Source organism: Orbicella faveolata, unplaced genomic scaffold, assembly GCF_042242905.1.
Source record: "Orbicella faveolata isolate gen_17 unplaced genomic scaffold, um_ofav_v1 contig_1, whole genome shotgun sequence".
Lineage (NCBI taxonomy): Eukaryota > Metazoa > Cnidaria > Anthozoa > Scleractinia > Merulinidae > Orbicella > Orbicella faveolata.
In genome coordinates this window covers 27,300,380-27,322,094 of record NW_028301536.1, presented here as the reverse complement: position 1 = coordinate 27,322,094, position 21,715 = coordinate 27,300,380, and the positions used below count along the sequence as shown (strand labels likewise).

Genomic DNA, 21,715 nt, shown 5'->3' with positions numbered 1-21,715 from the left:
CCTCTTTCAACGCCCGTTTGCTAAATGCTGGATAAACTCTCTTCATTCTCTCTTGCTTTTGATCAAGAGTGCTAACTCACGGGTGTTGTCGTCGATATCACTAACAAAGCTGTTAGCTGTTGCGATCGGGAGAATATGAATCCATTGGTCGATGGAAAGCTGAGTTGGTGATCATGAGTTCAGGGTTCAGTTGCGAGGAGCACTGGTAATTAGCCTGGTATATACACAGTTTTTCCTCTGACGAGTCTTGGTTTCTGGCAGTTCCAGCCGTGAACATAAAATGGTATCGCGTCAATTAAGCGCTTGTAACTGAAGGTTCCGAGCGTATCATTTCCGATCTAACGTATGGAAATATAGATCGTTTGACGTCACAGTATCCATTAGACCCAGTTACACTCGGCTGTGATCAGTCGTGGAATAGGTTTTTTGGAGCAGAAACTAAAAAATATAAGATGTTTATCATTCCAAAACAGTTTGTGAATCCACCGTGTGGGTTTGAATTTAATTGTTATTTTCCGCAATGTCTTGACTATCTACCGCGAGCACTAGGATTGAATGAGAGGACTTGTAAGGGGTATTCAAATGCTCTTTAGTACCAGTAAACAAAAACGAAAATTGACCTCTGTCATTTCACTCTCAGCGGTCGCGATAACTGTACAACTACTTCGCTAAGAGAAAACGTGTCCAAACAATTAGCACGTGTGGCTAGCAGATTCACGTTTTCAACGTGAAGACCATGTTTCTTAAAAAAAAGGCCGAGAATACATTTAAGGTCTCCTTTCAAGCGAGCACATACAATTGAAGGTTACACGGTCAGTGCCGTTATGTAGTGGAGAAGCTTACAGCAAGTTCAAATTTTATTCTCCACTTCGGGAAGTAGAAAAAGGTGAGAGTAACTCTTCAGTGTTATTATGTGCTGTCACTGTACCTATTCTTACTGCGGGTTGCTTAATTGTTATTTTCATTTGTCTGGAATCTCTTCAGTATTCCTGAAGCAGTAAGATACCCAAATTCTGTCATGTAATTTGTTCACAGGCGACAGCAATTTAATAGCCTGCACCCGGCTTAAACTGAATACAAGCTCTTACTGTCCTACTTGACATAACCAATGGAGCACGAAAGCTTGAAGTAGATAGGCCATTTCCGATATATTAAAATTCTAACGTGGCTCCGAGGCTTGGGGGAATGAAACAAAAGAAATTAATTACTCATCCCTCAACCTCATTGTGATTTCTTTTGTTTTATTCCCTCAGGCCTCGGAGCCAAACTAGAATTTTAATATATCGAAAATGATCTATTGCATACACTTTTTGCACTGAGTTAAAATGCTGATCTGTCTGTAAGATGACAAAAGTTTAGATGTTTTAAGGGAACCAACAATTAAAAGGGGAATTAGTGAATCGTCCAAAAGATATACCGCGCGAGAAATTTCGAAGCAATAATAATATTTATATATAAAACATTTTTCTCTATTTCCGGGATCGACTGAGAGCAAGAGGCGCAGGCGTATTTTCACAGCGTTTTCAAGTTCTCTCAACCCCTGAAAAGAGATCCAAAGCTCGATAAAAACGCGCACAGAGAAATGTTTTATTTAACAGTTACAAAACAGACGCTCCTTTCTGTTAGCGAATAGTCCACGAGGTGCGCTCTAAAACCTTCATTTGTATGTATTTTAAAGCAAAAATCAAGAACAATCTTCCCTTTCAAGTCTTTAAAGAGGATTGTGTTCTTCCAGCGAATAAGAAACATTGAGAGAACAAATCATATTTGCGGTTTTTAATTGGAGTAAAAGAGCGTTTGTACCAAGAAGTTTCCACTGAGGCGAAAAAGAAAGGAAAATGAGTCACTCAAGACGTCCATTTCCGTCATGAAAATGTAAACTCTCCTTACTCGGGCCATGCTTAAGTTGTCTGGCTCTTAGCGTGAGCTTTCTTACTGGGTGTCTTAAAATGAACGATTCAGCATGAATTGCGAGATGAAGCGTGGAATATTTAGTAGCAACTAAAATAGAAGCACACAAGAAGAACTAGAGATGTCTGTGTAGTGTCTGGCTGGTCTGTAGCTCACAAAACGCTTTTAGTCACATGTTTTTGGTATTGAGCACGTGTGGATGGTTCACGTTTAATCGATAGAGGTCACGCGTGAGGGCCATAGTTATTATCTTTTCAGAAGATCGTCTCGCTCAGTTTTGAGGCGTCAGATCTCGGATGATCTTTAAAGAAAGCGGAATCTTCCTCTGCCCATTGTTGTATCAAGTCTAGTGAACTTCAGGAGTCAACATAAGGTGAATATCTCAGCTCAGTATAGGCTTCCGTTAAATGAGAAAACCGCTAAACCACGCATAAAAAGGTAACAAAAACAACATTATTTATGTGCAGTTGTACGGGTTTAAGCTAGGAGTTTATGGAGCCGTGTAACGAATGGAAACAACTTTGAGAGAAACATGACATCGATGAAAGCCCAACTAGCACTATCAATCCATTAGATACAATTGGCTCTACTGTACAAGGGTACGGCTCAGTCAAATTTAAGTTTTAATCCACAGTATTCAACATTGGAATGCCGATTTTTCGAACCGCCAGAGGAAACGAAAGTTTGCTTGAAAAATATATAGGCGGTAGTTGTGAGAAATCAGGGAGGGAAATTACAGTGTTTGACCAAGGGGAGGGAAACAATTTTTGGTTCGAGTTATCGGGAGGTTCCAAACGTCCAGGGTTCGAGAAATTGGAACTCCGCAGTATTAAAGGAGTCTTCATACAGTTCCTAATGAATGCATAAATGACTGTATCTGAATTTTTTTTAAACAGAAGTAAGAAGCAAGAATCAGTGAAGACGAAGAAGAAGAACAAGAGGAGGAACTGACGTTATACGAGTGAGCTAAGTATGGATCAACAACACAACAGTTCCTCGCCATCTTGGTACCCTGATCCAACCATGAAAGATAAAGGCTCCTACACTCACAGCTATCCTGATTCTTCGATTAAACGCCTTAGAACAACATTTCCAGTCCCTCTGCCCAGGCCTGGCTTGATGGAGGTCGCGCTTGAGATTGAGAAGCTTACAGAGAAAAGTTGCTGTCTTCAGAGAGAAATTGATGCCTTGATGCTGGACCTTCTGAGATTTAAAAATTGCTTGGAAGACAAGATGATGAAGAGAAGGAGAACAATAAGAAGATTTGGCTCGGTAATCTAGTTCAGTCAGTAATCAGTCAATCCCCTTTAGCGTTCTTCAGATACTGATGTATCCAAAAGGGAAGAACGACTTCAGTCTCTCCAATGTGTAGACGAAAGCAATTTTCTAGTGTTGTACCAACGCATTCTCGCGGGTGCGACCAGTTTCAGTAGTTTCGCACTTAGTTCTCCGATTTTAAAATTGCCACAACATCTTTCTACTTTATTGTGATAATTAGATCAACTGTGAAGGTGTTAGGAGCGGAAGATCTCACGAAAATACTTCTCGACTCCTAACTAAATGCTTGAAGGAAAGTTATAATCGACATGAGTTACATTTTAAGGATAACATATGACTATCATCAAGACCATTGTCTGCCATGAACGTTGAAATATCGATTCCTTTTATAAACTACCGTAATATTCCAAAAGGACTCTCGTTATTTTCGGTTTTGTCTGGACTCCGCTGCTACCATCGCCATCGATACTTTCCGGAGATCTCTTCTTCCGGGACAGTTAAGACGTGCCTAAGAGCTCGTAATAAAACAAAAAGTTTGAAGAAAACGTTGCGAAAGGAAAAAGCTCTTTTTGACGGGAGAAACAATTATGTCTTTAATACTTCTTAATCGTTTTCAGAGTAAGGATTATCTAGAACAAACATCGCATCAGTTTTTTTTCATTGTTCCTCAATAACAAGTCACAGCTTTGGCGTCGCTACATCAGTAGCGGTTGTATCTTTTTATAGGGAGGGGGGAGGGTAGTGTTTACTTGTGTTCGTAGTGAATCAGATTCCTTCAGAATAACACAAGTGCAGACGGAAGAGTATAGGAATGAGCTTTTTAACCTCGTAATACATTAAGTCTTAATTTACCCCCGTTTAAGTTCAGAAGACTGAAAATGGAACTTGAAATTACAATGTTATTTAGGGTATTAAGGACTACGACTTAGGTGTAAGTTATCTTTACACCAAAATAAACTTCATTCGTTCTTTAAAAACTGTTGTAATATTATTGTCTTTTGCTTAGTTATCATCCTTTTGTCTCCCGCCCAAGTAAATTTTTCTAAGAGCCACGCTAAAGATCCACTTCAGAGAAAGAATAGAAATGTACAGGTGGCGGTAGAATTCGAATGTCATTAAAATCTTGCTCGCGCTGTTGTCCCATGTCAAACTGAACATGGTAAGCTGATTACACGCAGCCTGTATTCCGTCTAAATACTGTTCCAGGGAGGTAATCTGAGTATCCGGGATAATAACCAATCACACGCTGCGTTGCATGCACGTGACCGCACTTCGGTATTGCGTCCAGGATAATGGCTCTTTGGTCGCTAGCTTGATGCGAAATAGATCCTGATTGGTCCAGTTGCACCTCAATGCAAAGCGTATTGCCATGGTAACTTGTTCTTTTCACGAATCCGCAAGTGAAAATGCGTAACCAATCGATATGTCGCTGTTACTCGTCAGTCTGCTCGGGCGGGTGCCCGAGAAGTCAAAGCAAATATTTGGACCAATCCTCTTGCGACGAACATTGGCGTCGCAAAATCTTCGTATTACGAAAATTAGCGTCATTTGAAAGTCTGAGCAGTATGGTTTTGATGTGAAGTGTTCGAGAAGAAAAGGGGTGAATATTTTTGCCTTAGGGGGTTTGTTTTGCGTCACTAAATCCGAGATTAGCGTCGTTACGAACATTACCTTCCATTCAAGACACAGTGGTTCTGAGACGAAGTCCTCGCAAAGAGAGAGGTCAAGACATATTTTGCTTTCACGCTGTTTCGCAGAAGGAGTCGGAAAGAGGGTACTGTAATGAGTAAACCAGTGCTTTCTATCTTTTATTGACCTTTATTGCGTTTTTCTTAAGAGAGCCACGGCTTTCGAAGTAGTCGTCAATGTGAAGTACTGAAATGCTTTAAAAGATGCTTTCCAGTTTTAGATCTTTTTTTTTTTATTGCAATGCACAAAACTATTTACACGACTTTCGTTACAATACTTTACTACTTTACTATACATAATAAACAGGACTTACGGTTTAACACAACTAATTCAGACTCGCTCACGTACACACACTACGAACAAGTTTACATAGCAAAGTCACACCTATTTGAGCCTGACATATTCTAAGTTATTCAACTACTTCTAGTGTTTATATTGCCCACTTCTTCCTAAACATATCTAAATTATTATTTTTTGTACAGATGTATTTTTCAGTCTCATACTTTAATTTGACTTTTGATTTAAAACCTCGTATACTTGGAAGTTCTTTATTCCTTCTACACGCCCATAAATAAATTTTTCCTATAAGTAACAGATAATTAAGTAAGGGAAGTTCTGGTGTTAAAAGACCGATTAATATATCCTTCAAATTAAGGTGTATCTGCCGTTTTGTCAAAGATAAGTAATATACTTCGAAATCTTTCCAGAAAGAAATTGAATAAGAGCAATCATAAAAGAAATGCTGCATTGTTTCTGATTCACGTTTGCAGAAAGAATATAGATAATCTGCAATGTACCCGATTTTGTGTAATTTGGAAGTATAGAGTTCAATATTTTGAACTGAAAGGCCTTGACATATGGCTCAAAAGCAACCGAATGGGGAAGAGAAAAAACTTTTTTCACTGCCTCATCAGTTAAATTAAATTCACACTTTAATTTTCTCGCGTTATTAGGAAAGCAAGCCTTTTTACGGACAAAAAGAGAGTAATAGTCTTTTGATTTTTTTTTTAGTTACATCAAAAAGGCCGCAGTCAATTTTGAAAGATGAATTTAGGGCTGTATGATCTAGATTATGATAAGCATTCCTTAAATCGAACGGTACAGAGTGACGAAGACCAGTCCATTCCAGAAAGTTCGTCTTCTGTATGTGTTTTGCGATTAGCTCATAAGAATCAATGTTGTTAAGATCGAAACGCAAGTCTCTCACTGTCTGAATTCCATAATTAAAGTACCTTTTATAAAAGACTGGTTTGTTGTTTATTCTTATTTCCTGGTTATTCCAAATTCGGTAAAGCCAATTAGTTTCAACCGCATTATCTTTCCGAAATTCAGAACACCATTTCAGTAACTCCATGTAGAATTGAGAACTGATAGTTAAGTCTTTGACGTTATAGTTGCAATTCTGATTAAAAAGAACCAGACCACCTGTTTCTTTTAGAAGATATTCTAAATAATTTTTCCATGCGCCAAAATTATCGCCAAGATTCTTTTCAGCCAGGCGAGACGGAGAGATTTAATCATGCTCTCAATATCAACCATTTTGATGCCTCCTCCTTCATAATCATTTATCGCAGATTTTCTCGTTACTTTGTCTTTACTTTCCAGTTTTAGATCGATCTCGGCCCCATCTAGGACAAACTGGATATCCGTGTTTGCTCTCCATGCCTTAAGACAAGAAACATTATAATTAATGATCCTTAATTCATTTGGTTGTCACGTTAAAAATATGGTTGGAGAGTTAGATGCTGATTTTATAGCCAATTTATAGTTACTTTCAGTAAGTTTTTACTTCAGAAGCAGTTCCTCAAATATTATACATGTACACTCACCATCTTTCAAATCATTTAATATAATCATTTTTTAATAGTTTTCCAAGTGTCTTTGTGCTGTTTTAGGTTGTGTCGAGGTGTATTACTCTCTAAAGGATAAAGTATTTCAGTTGCCCTCATAGGTGGTTTTGGGTAATTAAATCGACATTCATTCTTTGTTTTCTTTCTACAGGTATGAGAATGCCTGTGAATCTGTCTGTTAACCAGCTTTTGCAGTTCCGGGTCATTAACTGGCAATTGACAGCAATGATGTTATCAATAAACTCTGTAACAATAACATTACCATCAACTCCAAATATTGGTGCATTTTCTAACCACATAAGCGTGTGAATGCGAGGTGAACCTCGTTGTTGGTATTCCTCCCTGTGTTTCCTAATGCTGGTGCTTCACCATTCTTTCTGACATACCTGTTTCCATATGTGTGTTAGTTCATTTTGGGACATATTCATGCTATGGCACCCAGGAAAAGTTAGTAAGGGTCAGGGGCAATAATGACGAAATAAAAAGGCAACAAAGTATAAAAGTGGCAGAAAGAAACACCTGTTACTCTCCTTTGCATTAAAAATTATCCTGACATACCTGTTTCTCGTAGTATATATGTTAGTTAATTTTGGGACACATTCGTGCTATGGTACTCAGGAAAAATTAGTGAGGGTGAGGCAAAATAACAACGAAATGAAAAAGCAGCGAAGTATTAAAGTGGCAGAAAGAAACACCTGATACTCCACTTCTCATAAAAAAATTATCAATGAGCTTGTGCTATTATTGATAAAACCGTTTCTTACGCCTGCATGGGGCAAACAACACTACAATACTTTTAGAGTTTTCAACCCAATATTAGGAATTACAAAATAGCAGAATACAAAGATATGTTTAGAACCCACAATTACATTAATCACAAGAAATTTCTCAGGACACAACAATATCTGCATGTAAAATATCAATTCTCAGTATCCATCCTGGACTAGACACATGTTTGCATTGCGGACCTATTGTTTTCCTACGAAGGGCTGAGTATCGAAAGTAATCGGGCAATTACTTTGGTTTGGTTTTGGTTTTGGTTTTTCGACACTCGATTGAAAACCGTTCTATTCAACCAATGAGGAGCAAAACCAAACATGATTTAGTCTCAGTCATTTTCCCCGCTCTTGGGACGGGTTACCTGAATTTACTTTGAATTCTGATTGGTTGATTGCGTTGCTTACGTCACCTAAGACTGGCCATTGCAAATATCGTGGCTTCTAGTTTTACAATACTCGATTGAAACTAGTTCGCTTAGTAGCATACACTGAAACTAATACCAGAAAACGTTCCCCTGATGAAAATGTCAAAATGTTCAGAAGGAATTTACATCATCAATGTTGCGCCATAAATAATTAAGTTCCTCACTGTTAGCCAGTATTGTTTACTGAGAGTTGTTATTACCTCTTCAGCGCTTTCTCCTCTACTGAGATTATTCTTTAAAGATCTCCTTCCATTTTAATGTAACCTCCGACACCACAAACCGAGTTGGGAGAATTCTTGCTTTCAAAACTTTGCGTTTTTTTATGTGAAGTCTCTACAAGTGAGGGAGGGAAAAAAACTGATAGGGGAGAGTCAGGGTGGAGGTGTGGAGGGAAGGAAAAAAGGGAAAGATTCAAAATGAGAAAAAAACTGTCCCATAATATGAAAAGCTTCAAGATGTACAGTGGAACCCCGCCTTACGGCCACTTCTTTATTATGACCACTTTTTTATGGCCCGAGCAAAAGCCCACAAATTCCTTTATCTGAAAACCTCGTTAATCCGACCACCCTTTTATTACGACCAAAAACCACCTTTTGGGGTGCTCAGTCCTTATTTTCTTTATAAAACTACCCCGTTAATACGACCGGTTAAATTGACTGGTGAGGAAGCTAAAATGAAGACAGACACTATCTGAAAAATAACGGCTCTAGCGGACATTTCACAAGAGGCCATATTCTGTTGAGAAACTGAAAGACGTCATTGTTTTTTCGCATTACGTGTACTAGGTTTTGTTCAGTTGCAATGAATTGCTGTTTTAAGGTTGAAGAATAATTGTAAAAAGGAAATCCCGAGCCAGAGGTCATCTCTAGTTTCTCTAGCATGAAGCCATAAGAAGTATTTCTTCTAACCCTGAATGGAATGCTAGTCCAGCGTACAAGTTAAACTTGTAATTTTTCTCATGTTACCTCAACAATTCACATGATATCCATTTCTACTCCTGGGCGGATCGAGAGAGGCACTGTGAGAGCTTTATGTAATGAGTGCAAAGTGTCTTGCCCAAGGTGACTACACAATCAAGCTTTAATTCTAACCTGGAACTACGCTCTAACCATTGCACTTCCTTTCGTTATAGCCGTAGTTCATATATTATAGAAACTTTTTTTTAACCTTTAAGTACAATAATTTCAGGTTCTTCACCGGCAACGAGCACCAGGGACAACAACAAGAGCCATGGCCTCTGAAGCAAAGCCATTATCAAGTTGGAAGACGAATCTGGAACCAACCGCGAGGGATAGCAAAATCAGTTTCCTTTCAGTGATCTTAATATCAGATACTTATCTAACTGTTTTTGATTAGTTACTGATCTTATTGATCTTTTTTAATACTCTCTCATATACCGCACATACGCATTTTAACCAGGTTATTACTATACCTGAGGTTACGTGTTGAACAGACGACGACACAACATTAAAAGGGTCAACCTTTTATGAAATCCAAAACTCTCGAACCAGCATTTTTAAGTTAGTGGACATGTTTAATTTGAATGCGTTTCGGATTGACTCATTGCAACATCAACCTTTTTTCCAAATTGGAAAACCCAACTATGGATATTTTAGTTCAGCTTCTAATAGTCTGAAATTGGAGAAACATTGGCCACAGCTCACTACAGATGTTCCTATATAAAAGGTTGGAACTGAGCATCTAATGAAAACGGCAGGATTATCTACGTACGCAACGCCCTTTTAGTATATGTAGGATAAACTCTCTTCATTTACTCTTGCTATTGATCAAGGGTGCTAACTAACGGGTGTGGTCGTCGATATCACTCACAAAGCTGCTGTTTCGATCGCGAGAACATCAATCCATTAGTCGATGGAAAGCAAAGTTGGTGATCACGAGTTCAGAGTTCAGTTGCGAGGAGTACTGGTAATTAGCCTGGCATAAACACAGTTTTTTCTGGCGAGTCTTGATTTCTGGCAGTTACCAGTGGTCAAAAATTGTTATCGCGTCCAGCGCTTGTAAGGCTCTGAGTGTAACGACCTCCAACGACACCTCTGCTTTTTTCGATCTAGCGTGTCTAAATATAGATTGTTTGACGTCACAGTATCCACCAGACCAAGTGATACTCGGTCGTGGAAAATCGCCGAACAGGTTTTTTTGTAGCAAAACCTAAAAAAATACCAAGATGTTTATCATTCCAAAACAGTTTGTGAATCCACCGTGTGGGTTTGAATGTAATTGTTTGTTTCCGCAATGTCTTGACTATTCCCATTTCGTGACCGAGAGTACTACGACTGATTGCGAGGACTTGGAAGAGGTATTCGAATGCTCTTATCTGCCAGTAAACAAAAACGAAAATTGACCTCTGTCATTTTACTCTAAGATCGCGATATCTGTACAGTTATTTAGCTAAGAGAAAACGTGTCCAAACAATTACCACGTGCGGCTAGCAGATTCACGTTTTCAACGTGAAGACCATGTTTCTTAACAAAAAAAAATGCCGAGAAGACATTTAAGTCTCCTTTCAAGCGAGTACATACAATTTAGGGTTACACGGTCAGTGCCGTTATGTAGTGAAGAAGCTTACTGCAAGTTCAAATTTTATTCTCCACTTCGGTAAGTAGAAAAAGGTGAGAGTAGCTCTTGCTATTATGTGCTGTCACTGTACCTATTCTTACTGCGGGTTGCTTTTATTTTAATTTGTCTCGAATCTGTTCAGTGTTCCTAAAGCAAAAGTGCGTATTGCTTAGTAAGATACCCAAACTCTGTCATGTAATTTGTTCACAGGTGACAACAATTTAATAGCCTGCACCCGGTTTAATACAAGCTCTTGCTGTCCTACTTGACATAACCAATGGAGCACGACAGCTTGAGGTAAATTGCATACAATTTTTGCACCGTGAGTTAAAATGCTGATGTGTCTGTAAGATGACAAAAGTTTACATGTTTTAAGGGAACCAATAATTAAAAGGGAAATTAGTGAATCTTCAAAAAGACTGGGTTATTCATACTGCGCGAGAAATTTCGAAGCAATAATATTTATATATATAAAATATTTTTCTCTATTTCCGGGATCGAGTGGAAGCAAGAGAAGCAGGCGTGTTTCCACAGCGTTTTCAAGTTCTCCCAACCCCTGAAAAATGATCCAAAGCTCGATAAAAACGCGCACGGATAGAATGTTTTATTTAACAGTTACCAAACGGACGCTTCTTTCTGTTGGCGAATAATCCACGAGGTGCGCGCTAAAACCTTCATTTGTATGTATTTTAAAGCCAAAAATCAAGAACAATCTTCCCTTTCAAGTCTTTAAAGTGGATCGTGTTCTTCCAGCGAATAAGAAACATTGAGAGAACAAATCATATTTGTGGATTTTAATTGGAGTAAAGTAGCGTTTGTACCAAGAAGTTTCCACTGAGGCGAAAAAGAAAGGAAAATGAGCCACTTGAGACGTTTATTTCCGTTATCAAAATGTATATTCTCCTAATTCGGGCCATGCTTATACATTAACAGCTTGCGCTGGTAAGTTGTCTGGCTCTTAGCGTAAGCTTTCAATTGCGAGATGAAGCGAGGAATATTTAGTAGCGACTAAAATGGAAGCACACAAGAAGAACTAGAGATGTCTCTGTAGTGCCCGGCGGATCTGTAGCTCACAAAACGCTTTTAGTCACATGTTTTTGGTATTGAGCACGTGTGGATGGTTCACGTTTAATCGATAGAGGTCACGCGTGAGGGCCATAGTTATTATCTTTTAAAAGATCGTCTCGCTCAGTTTTGAGGCATCGGATCTCCGATGATCTTTTAAAAAAGCGGAATCTTCTTCTGCCCATTGTTGTATCAAGTTTAGTGTTCAGGAGTCAACATAAGGTGAATACCTCGGCCTAGTATAGGCTTCCGTTAAATAAGAAAACTGCCTGAAACCACGCATAAAAAGGTAACAAAAACAACATTATTTATGTGCAGTTGTACGGGTTTAAGCTAGGAGTTTATGGAGCCGTGTAACGAATGGAAACAATTATGAAAGAAACATGAAATCGATGAAAACCACAGCTAGCACTATTAACCCATTAGACACAATTGGCTCTACTTTACAAGGGTACGGCTCAGTCAAATTTAAGTTTTAATCCATAGGTTTCAACATTGGAATGCCGATTTTTCAAACCTCCAAGGGAAAACGAAAATTTGCTTGAAAATTCGGTAGTCTTCATACAGTTCCTAATGAATGCATAAATGACTGTATCTGAATTTCTTTTAAACAGAAGTAAGAGGCAAGAATCAGTGAATAAGAAGAAGAACAGGAAGAAGAACTGACATTATACGAATGAGCTAAGTATGGATAAACAACACAACAGTTCCTCGCCATCTTGGTACCCTGATCCACCCACGAGCGATGAAGGCTCCTACACTCACAACTATCCTCATTCTGCTTTTAAACGCCTTAGAACAACATTTCCAGCTCCTCTGCCCAGGCCTGGCTTGATGGAGGTCGCGCTTGAGATTGAGAAGCTTACAGAGAAAAGTTGCTGTCTTCAGAGAGAAATTGATGCCTTGATGCTGGACCTTCTGAAATTTAAAAACTGTTTGGAAGACAAGATGATGAAGAGAAAAAGAACAATAAGAAGATTTGGCTCGGTAATCTAGTTCAGTCAATAATCAGTCAATCTCCTTAAGCGTTCTTCAGATACTGATGTATCCAAAGGGGAAGAACGACTTCTCTCCAATGTGTAGACGAAAGCAATTTTCAAGTACTGTACTAACGCATTCTCGGTACGTCCAGTTTCTGTAGTTTCGCACGTAGTTCTCCGGTTTTGAAATTGCCACAACTTCTTTTTACTTTATTGTGACAACAATGTCAACTGTGAAGGTTTTAGGAGCGGAAGATCTCACGAAAGTGCTTCCCGGCTAGCAACTAAATGCCTGAACAAAAGTCATAATCAACATGACCAACCACATCACAAGAGATAATTTCCTTTTTCATCACTAACATATGATTGCGATCAAGACCAGTGTCTGGCATGAACCGTTGAAAAGTCGATTGCTTTTATAAGCTACCATAATTTTCCAAAAGGACTGTCGTTAATTTCAGCTTTGTCTGGACTCCGCTGCTACCATAGCCATCGATACTTTCCTGAGATCTCTTCTTCGGGGACAGTTAAGACGTGCATAACAGCTCGTAATAAGACAAAACGTTTGAACAAAACTTTGTGAATGGAATAAGCTCTTTTTGAAGGGAGAAACAATTATATCAGTAATACATCTTATTCGCTTTCAGAGTAAGGATTGTCTAAACAAACATCGCATCACGTTTTTTCCATTGATCCTCAATAACAAGTCACATAGCTTTGGCGTCGCTACATCCGGAGGGCCACTAGTTTCATTTGTCGCTGCTTTGCATTGGTTGTATCTTTTTATAGGGGGCTAGCCTGCGAACAGGCTCCCAGTGAGGACGGAAAAAAATTTCGGCGAGCGCGAAACAGAAGAATTCGGAGAGCAAAGCGATCGGGGCGGGGACAGGGGAGCCTGTAGACTTTGTTTTTGATGTGCCTATGCGCCCTTAATGATAAGCCTGTAACAACTGAAATCAGTCAATGAGGGAATTAGACCTGTCAAGAAGCTACATTTTCGGTACTTGCAAACAGTTCTAATCGAGCTAATCAAATAGCTGGGCCGGGCATCATAATATAGAGTGCAAGTAAGCAACATGTTCACGGAATATTTCAAACTTAACTTTGTCCCTCCAGAGCCATTACTTTAGAGAGCTCAAAACATATTTTGCAATACTGAAATGAGCCCAAAGAAATTATAATCCCATGATTGAGGTGTCAAACTCTTCGAAGCGACAAGCAGATAACAGCGGAAAGTCCGGAAACCATGCCTTTGACCTCTAAAACAAATTGCTATAGCATCGCCAAACGACTCTACTTCACTAGCCTCTACTTAAAATTCTTCCTCGTGACAGAGCATAAAGTACCCTTCAGAATCACTTGTGAAATAACGAGAGCTCGAGAGACCGTAATTAAAAGGGGACGGCAAATGCACTATTGTAACGAACCGTTGGAGTCGTATAATTTTACAAAGATCTGTCAAATATTCATCTCAAAGATGTCAACAATCAGCGATTTAACCAATCATATCATGATACCAGGAGCTGGTATCCTAGAACGGCGGCATCACTAGAATGTCTGCAGGCTCCCTCGCTTCGTTCGGGCTCACCGGGAGCCGGGTAGTGTTTACTTGTGTTCGTAGTGAATCAGATTCCTTCAGAATAACACAAGTGAAGGCGGAAGACTATAGGAATGAGCTTTTGAACCTCGTAATACATTAAGTTTTAATTTACCTCCATTTAAGTTCAGATGACTGAAATTAGAACTTGAAATTACAATGTTATTTAGAGTATTTAGGACCACGACATAGGTGTAAGTTATCTTTGCACCAAAATAAACCTTTGATTCCTCGTTTAAAAACTGTTTAATTTACCCTCGTTTAAGTTCAGAAGACTGAAAATGGAACTTGAAATTACAATGTTATTTAGAGTATTTAGGACCACGACATAGGAGTAAGTTATCTATACACCAAAATAAACCTCATTCCTCGTTTAAAAACTGTTTAATTTACCCCCGTTTAAGTTCAGAAGACTGAAAATGGAACTTGAAATTACAATGTTATTTAGGGTATTAAGGACTACGACTTAGGTGTAAGTTATCTTTACACCAAAATAAACCTCATTCGTCCTTTAAAAACTGCTGTAATATAATTGTCTTGTGCTTAGGTATCATCCATTTGTCTCCCGCCCAAGTAAATTTTTTTTTTAAAAGTCACGCTAAAGATCCACTTCAGGGAAACAATAGAAATTGTACAGGTGGTGGTAGAATTCGAATGTCATTAAAATCTTGCTCGCGTTGTTGTCCCATGTCAAACTGAACATGGTAAGCTGATTTCAAGCAGCCTGTATTCCGTCTAAGTACTGTTCCAGGGAGGTAACTTGAGTATCCGGGATAGTAACCAATCACACGCTGCGTTGCATGCACGTGACTGTACTTTGGGATTATGTCCAGGACAATGGCTCTTTGGTCGCTAGCTTGATGCGAAATGGATCCTGATTGGTCCAGTTGCACCTCAATGTAAAGCGTATCGCCATGGTAACCTGTTCTTTTCACGAAACCGCGATGGTAGAGATTGTCATTTCCTCGAGCAAAAACACGAGCTCCGACTGAAAAATGATTGAAAAACAGGATCTTTAGCCGAGATAATTTTTAATTACTTTAGGTGATTCGTAATTGCTTTGATTTTGCTTTCACAATAACCTGTGACTCGTTTAAAAAAAAAAAAAGACTAACGCCACCTAGAGTGGTCTTCAATCCTCCGTAGGAAAAAAGATGGCGTCTGTACATTTACCCACAATGCCATGCGACCCTTAGTACAAGGAAAACCATTTTTTGACAATATTTTTCCCTATGCTAACGAGGGTTTGAGGGTTTTAGAACTTTTCTGTTCGTTTTTTTGAGCGTTGTTAATCAGGCAATTACTTTGGTTTGGTTTTGGTTTGGTTTTTGGCATCTGAAGGCAAACGTCGAAGAGGACGGCCAAGACTGAGAGACGTGGCGAAAAACAGTCAACAAAGAGAGAGAACATCTCGGAGGGAAGCAGAAGTAGCGGCAAAAGACCGAGTTGCTTGAAGGAGAAGGATTCATGGCCCCATTCTCCACAAGGAGAGAAAGTAAAGATGATGATGATGGTTTTTGGTTTCACGACACTCGAATGAAAACCGCTCTATTCAACCAATGAGAAACAAAACGAAACCCAATCGCGATTTGGTCTCAGTCATTTTTCCCGCTCTTGGCGCGGGTCACTTAAATATATATAGAATTGTGATTGGTTGATTGTGTTGTCTACGTCCCCTATAATTGGCCGTTACAAATGTTTTGGTTTTAGTTTTACCACACTCAGTTGAAACTAGTTCTTTCAGTAGCATACAATGAAATTAATACCTTGATGAACTGAGGAGAAGAAAGGCAGCTTTCGTAGCTTATCGATCGTATAGTTGCCGACTTGGTGATCGCGGTCCAAAGTAACCTCATAATACTCCTTGTCTTGTCCTCGACATAAATCATCAGATACAAAGCCAACAAGGTATTGCTCGCTCGCACTTGCAGCGGGTGACACCGCGAGAACGTGATCACCTATGTTAATCCAAGCCGGTATAGAGTCGGGTGTAACTGCTGTTTTATCCTCATAGCTGTACTCCGTTGTATCTCCACTGTCGAATTTGAGCAGAAATGTGAATTCTCTATCCTCCGTCACGTTACCGTAAGAGTAGCTGCTGTCCCGTCTTCTTGCAAGAAAACGTTCGCCTGATGGAAATGTAAAAATGTTCAGAGGGAATTTAGATCATCAATGTTGCACCATAAATAATTAAGTTCCTCACTGTTAGCCAGTATTGTTTGCTGAAGGTTTGTTATAAGTTCTTCAGTGTTTTATCCTCCAGTGACTTTATCAGTGAAAGATCTCTTTCCATTTTAATGTAACCTCCGACATCACAAACCAGGTTGGAAGAATTCCTACTTTCAAAACTTTGCGTCTTTTAATGTAGATGTAGTGAAGTCCCTACAATTGAGGGAGGGAAAAAAACTGATAGAGGAGAGTCAGGGTGGAGATGACGAAGGAAGGAAGAAAGGGGAAGAGTCAGAATGGAAAAAAAAATGGTTCTTAAATATGAAAAGCTTATAGATATATCTAATATATTTATAAATAACATATTTATAAATATATCTTTAAATATATCTTTTATCAAAATATAAGATATATTTAAAGGGAAGTCCCGTGCCAGAGGTCATCTCTAGTTTCTCTAGCATGAAGCCATTAGGAGTATTTCTTCTAACCCTGCGTGGAATGCTAGTCCATTGTGCAGGTTAGGCCTCTAATTTTTCTCATGTTGCCTCAACAATTTACATGGTATCCATTTCTACTCCTGGGCAGATCGAGAGAGGCACTGTGAGAGCTTTATGTAATGAGTGCAAAGTGTCTTGCTCAAGGTAACTACACAATCAACCCCACAACAGAGCCTTAATTCTAACCTGGATCTACGCTCTAACCATTGCACCTCCTCACCTCCTATGTTTCAATTATAGCCATAGTTTATACATTTACAGACACTGGTGGGTTTTTTTTACCTTTAAGTACAATAATCTCAGGCTCTTGACCGGCAACGAGCACCAGCGACAACAACAAGAGCCATGGCCTCTGAAGCAAAGCCATTATCAAGTTAGAAGAAGAATCTGGAACCCACTGCAAGGGATTGCATAATTAGTTTGTTTTTAGTGATCTTAATATCACATCACATCACTTACTTATATACCTAGCTGTTTTTGATAAATTACTGATCTTATTGATCTTTTTTTAATACTTTCTCATATATGCACATACGCATTTTAACCAGACGGTGACACAACATAAAAAGGGTCAACCTTTATTGAAATCCTAAACTCTCGAGCCAGCATTTTTAAGCTGGTTCACATGTTTAATTTGAATGTGTTTCGGATGGATTCATAGCAACATCAATCTTTTTTTCCAAATTAGAAAACCTAAACTACGGATATTTAAGTTCAGCTTCTGATGGTCTGAAATTGGAGAAAATTTGACCACAGCTCAACATAGATGTTCCTATATAAGGTCGGAACTGAGGCTCTAATGAAAGACCATGAAAACGTCCGGATTGTCCACGCAAAATCCTTGATAGTGAGGGGAATACTAGGACGAACAAATGTAGACCAGTCTTACTCAAATAGTTTGATTTAAATTCTAAGCTGTGCACGAAGACTCATTTTCTCACAACTCCTTGAGAATAATATTCTGCCCATAAATGGAAGAACTGAGCAAGAAAAAGTTACAAAATCTGAGGTGAAAATTACCATCTACCTGGAAGGACTAAGCTTTCTTTCCCTTTGAGTTCTGAAATAAACAATTTACCATATCGCAGCCGAGTGTTTCTTTTTCTCTTATGAAATTGTTCAAATAGTAAGATCGAAAAAAACAAAAAGACAAGAAAACAATTCGCCATTTCCACATGCCCCATAATACACCTTGTTTGCCCCCCAAAATTCTGCATAACCTTTGTTTCCCATTTCTCCTGGGTATTACAGTGGACCCATGAGAAACTGAAGACAAGGCTTATGCAAAATTTTGAGGGGCAAACAAGGTGTTTAATGGGGGACGTGGAAATGGCGAATGAAACGAGAAAAAATTGAATCAAATTTACACTTCTTTAGTAATGATGCGGAAAAGGCGAATGACAAATGAAAATGTTAACTTTGTAAAAGGCTATGGGAGACAGTAGCCGGGAACGAATTTACCAGCAATGATAACCCAACTGGTCTGATAAAACGTAAGAGTTAGTGTAAACACATACGTTTGTCGATGGTACAGACACCGCGCCATTGATGACTGTAATGCAACTTAGAATAAATGACCGTACTTGAAAAAGATTACTTAGTCGCGTCAGTCGGAAAAGAGTTGAGTTTTGTGAAATAAGGAAAAGCAGGCAACCCGATGTTAAACTCGTCCCTATTCAGAAGGATCAACTTAAAACCCGTTTAGTAAACGCTTTTCGATCCTTTCATCCATAATACTGAATAATTTTTGAATGGCGTTGGCTCTTTCAATAACACTTACAATGACTACTGAATCATGCATATAACTGTCTAAACGCAACATTAGGGTGTCGAAACTTACCACGAACAAGCACTTTCGGCTAATTTTGTATTTCTTACCTGCTACTTGCTTCGAGGGAGCAGAGTTTCCGATAGAAACAATTTCATCTGGTCAATACAGGGAAATTACATTACCTGGCTGTTTGTTCAACGAGCTAAAATGTCAGGTAATTGCCAATGGGAAACCAGTAATGCAATATGCCACACCTGCTCTTGTCAAGTTTCAAAACTGGCAAAAGAATTCTTTAAATCAATTTATCTGAAGAAGAGTCAGTGAACGCTTTTAATATCCAAAACGTTCGTTGAAAATTTTGGGTTTGTTTTCTAGAGGCTTTATCACCCAAAGTCCACTTACCGCTTACATACCTTCAATTAATTGGTTATATTTGAAGAGCCAGTTCAAACACTTTGTGTAATTTGACAGGCTTTGTTCCGGCAGCACACGGCCATTATTAATAGTTCCCCTGTAAGGAAGAAACTTTAAGAAACCCTGCTTAACTGACCGCATCAGACTTGTCAAATAAGTTCTTAGAAATGAATTTTTTTCAGTAAATTGTCCTATTTGTGCAGATGATGATTAGAGAGCTTTTCTCTTTGGAACATTTTTGCAGACATACGTTTGTGATCTTGGCAACGAGATGCAATTTGAAGTTTTGCCCACGCCTAATGTAATTAAGTGAATCACTTTCAAGGACCAACGCTACGGATGTAGCCTAAGTGCTTCAAATTGGTCTTTCATAATGCCTCTCATTCTTTCCAATATTTAACAATCCTTGCCCTTTTTTTTTTTTTTTTTCATTTTCAGTATTACTGGGTTTTTTTTTTCTTTCACCTAATTTAACTTGAAATTTTTAAAAGGTCTGCTTCTGTCTAGGGAAGGGAGTACCGTCTAGAGAGGCCTTTCACCGGGCTTCCGGGCAGGAGAAGAGAGTCAAGAATAACTTGCATGTGCATGCTCAGAACGCGGGCAGGAACACCATAACAATCTTCAAAATAAGCTTAACCCAGCGATCCAGCCCTACATACATTACATACATACATACATTTTATTTGTTATCAAATTAAAATTATAATTGTAACATGCCCGCGGATAGCTGAGCTAATCTAGGCGGGTCATGTTTGGACGAGTTATTAATATACAACTAGGTACAACTAAATACAACTGAAGGTAACAAGAGAACTAAAGAGACTAGAATTGACAACGATGACTAAAGACAACTAATAAACTAACGATATTACAAATAATAGTTAACAACAGTTACGACGAGAGACTACAGATACACTAAAGCGAAATTATTAAGTATTAATGAATACATACTAGGAGGAAAATAAATTCAGCTTTACTTTTTGAACGATTTCTGTAAGATCAATATAACAGTCTTCTGAAGCTAGAATTTCAAAAAGTATTTGTTTTATTTTCCTCTTAAAGACATTTTTTGGAAGCTTTCTTAAATATATAGGTATTTCATTCCAAATTTTTGTTCCAATTCTAGAAAATGAATTCGCTTGAATTGAGAGTCTAGAACTTGCTAAAAGCCAACAGCCAAAACAGAAATCGGTAGCCGCGCATTCGCTACCCGCGTAATTCATGATGAGAAATTAGTTTTTTAATTGTATTTACTTACACGTACTCTCTAGAGTCTAAATTGCGATATAAACTTCGTCTAGATCTGCTAAGTTTAGGTAGAGTTCCTCCAGTTTCGGCACCATTAAAACGTTGCAATGAAGGCGCATCGCTATATATAGGGTTTGGTAGCGAAACAACTGCAAAAATCCGTGTGCTCCAACACGTGGCTATTTCCATATATTCTTCTATCAGCAACTAGTTTAGTAGCTTAAACTTTGCTTCATCGGACGCACTGTTTTTTCCTTTTTTTTCTTTTGCCTTAACACAAAAATCCATAAAAATGTATCATTTTTCTAAAAATTTATCCCCACCGCTTCTTTAACCACAGAAATCTCGTAAAGTAAATAATTCATACGTGCCCAACAGTGCAGTCCAAATTATTTATTAAAAAAGAAAGATAGCTCTTTATACCTGTAAGTCCCATAACAAGATATTTCGAGAAACTGCTATAGTAGACCCAGCATTGAATGTAGGCTTCTGATGTAGGCAGGAAATATAATCGGGGACGGAGACCGTAAGCGCGCGCCATTTCTAGTATTGGGGCTGTCCCTATGATATGGGACAATTTTTCTATTTTTAGAACAAATTGCGCCATTTCGTGCGGCACACGCGCGTACATGCTACGAGGATTTTTGCGGATGTAGCGCGGGAAAATGGCGTCCGAAATTCCCGAGATGTTTGATGCTTTTGGCCCACAACTCAATACTTTCTGTTGGAATTTTGCTTCAGCGTTTTCGTCGTAAGCTGCTGCAGTTTGAGTGAAGTTAGACAGTGTCAAATTTAGTTATGTGCCGCTTTATGTCACTGACCAAGTTGTGTTCCGCAGCTTTTTTTACGAGGGCTCCACATTACTCCACTCTAAGTTTCACGTGTGTTGAAGATTACCAGCTTTTCCAAAACACAGCAAAAAAAGCTAGTTGGATATAATTGGATATAGCAGCGTTCCAGGACTTCAAAGTTTCCCTCCTCTTGCCACACGCCTGCGAGGATTTCACCAGAGTCTATCTCGACCGAACAGTAAAAAAAAATAATTGCAAGTTTGAAATTCGCCTGAATCGTAAGCAACGCTTGATGTTTTATTAAGGCCCAATAAGTGACAATAAAGTTTATGTCTGTAGATGTTGCTCAGTTTTGGTTGTGTAAAGATCCAATGAACTGACTGTTGTCGATGAATAAGAGCGCCCGCCGATACTTGGTTCAGTCAGTAAAACATGACAAATTGGACTTCCCCACTTTCGAGTGAAAACGTACATCGAACTCATGTATCTCTAGTTTTTAAATATGTTTAAGGTTGATAAATGTTTGGGAACATATTAAAAGCTTAGCTGAAAATATGTCAATACAGTAGAAATAATCAGCTTTCTTTAATCAACTCGAATAGTCACGGTACTCGAATAAAGATTTCGATTTTGTTAAAACTCCTTGTCTATTTTATTTTCGTAGTGTAAAATTT

General features: G+C 38.7%; 3 protein-coding genes across 7 annotated transcripts; 2 read left to right on the top strand and 1 right to left on the bottom strand.

Annotated features, from left to right (window-relative positions):
* Nucleotides 1-794: 794 nt before the first annotated feature.
* On the top strand, nucleotides 795-4,166 carry LOC149118577 (uncharacterized). 2 transcript variants are annotated; one of them, XM_089298587.1, is made up of 2 exons: nucleotides 795-886; nucleotides 2,808-4,166. In XM_089298587.1, the coding sequence occupies exon 2, from the start codon at nucleotides 2,884-2,886 to the stop codon at nucleotides 3,190-3,192; it is 309 nt and encodes a 102-aa protein (XP_089154713.1). In that variant the 5' UTR covers nucleotides 795-886; nucleotides 2,808-2,883; the 3' UTR covers nucleotides 3,193-4,166. The 2 variants fall into 2 exon arrangements, with proteins under 2 accessions (XP_089154713.1, XP_089154717.1); XM_089298591.1 differs by lacking the exon at nucleotides 795-886 and adding an exon at nucleotides 1,809-2,284.
* Nucleotides 2,276-13,190, top strand: LOC110057056 (uncharacterized). Of its 3 annotated transcripts, XM_089298601.1 has the most exons (3): nucleotides 10,453-10,548; nucleotides 10,720-10,806; nucleotides 12,189-13,190. In XM_089298601.1, exon 3 carries the CDS (start codon nucleotides 12,262-12,264, stop codon nucleotides 12,568-12,570), a length of 309 nt encoding a protein of 102 aa, XP_089154727.1. In that variant the 5' UTR covers nucleotides 10,453-10,548; nucleotides 10,720-10,806; nucleotides 12,189-12,261; the 3' UTR covers nucleotides 12,571-13,190. The 3 variants fall into 3 exon arrangements, with proteins under 3 accessions (XP_089154731.1, XP_089154727.1, XP_089154735.1); XM_089298605.1 differs by lacking the exons at nucleotides 10,453-10,548; nucleotides 10,720-10,806 and adding an exon at nucleotides 2,276-2,349; XM_089298609.1 differs by lacking the exons at nucleotides 10,453-10,548; nucleotides 10,720-10,806 and adding an exon at nucleotides 11,738-11,863.
* Nucleotides 13,191-14,231: 1,041 nt separating this feature from the next.
* LOC110057059 (uncharacterized) lies at nucleotides 14,232-18,928 on the bottom strand. Of its 2 annotated transcripts, XM_089298579.1 has the most exons (4): nucleotides 18,696-18,928; nucleotides 17,100-17,214; nucleotides 15,918-16,280; nucleotides 14,232-15,139 (listed from the first exon to the last, which is right to left on the bottom strand). In XM_089298579.1, exons 2-4 carry the CDS (start codon nucleotides 17,182-17,184, stop codon nucleotides 14,763-14,765), a joined length of 825 nt encoding a protein of 274 aa, XP_089154705.1. In that variant the 5' UTR covers nucleotides 17,185-17,214; nucleotides 18,696-18,928; the 3' UTR covers nucleotides 14,232-14,762. The 2 variants fall into 2 exon arrangements, with proteins under 2 accessions (XP_089154705.1, XP_020619301.1); XM_020763642.2 differs by lacking the exon at nucleotides 18,696-18,928 and having other exon boundaries at nucleotides 17,100-17,274.
* Nucleotides 18,929-21,715: the final 2,787 nt, after the last annotated feature.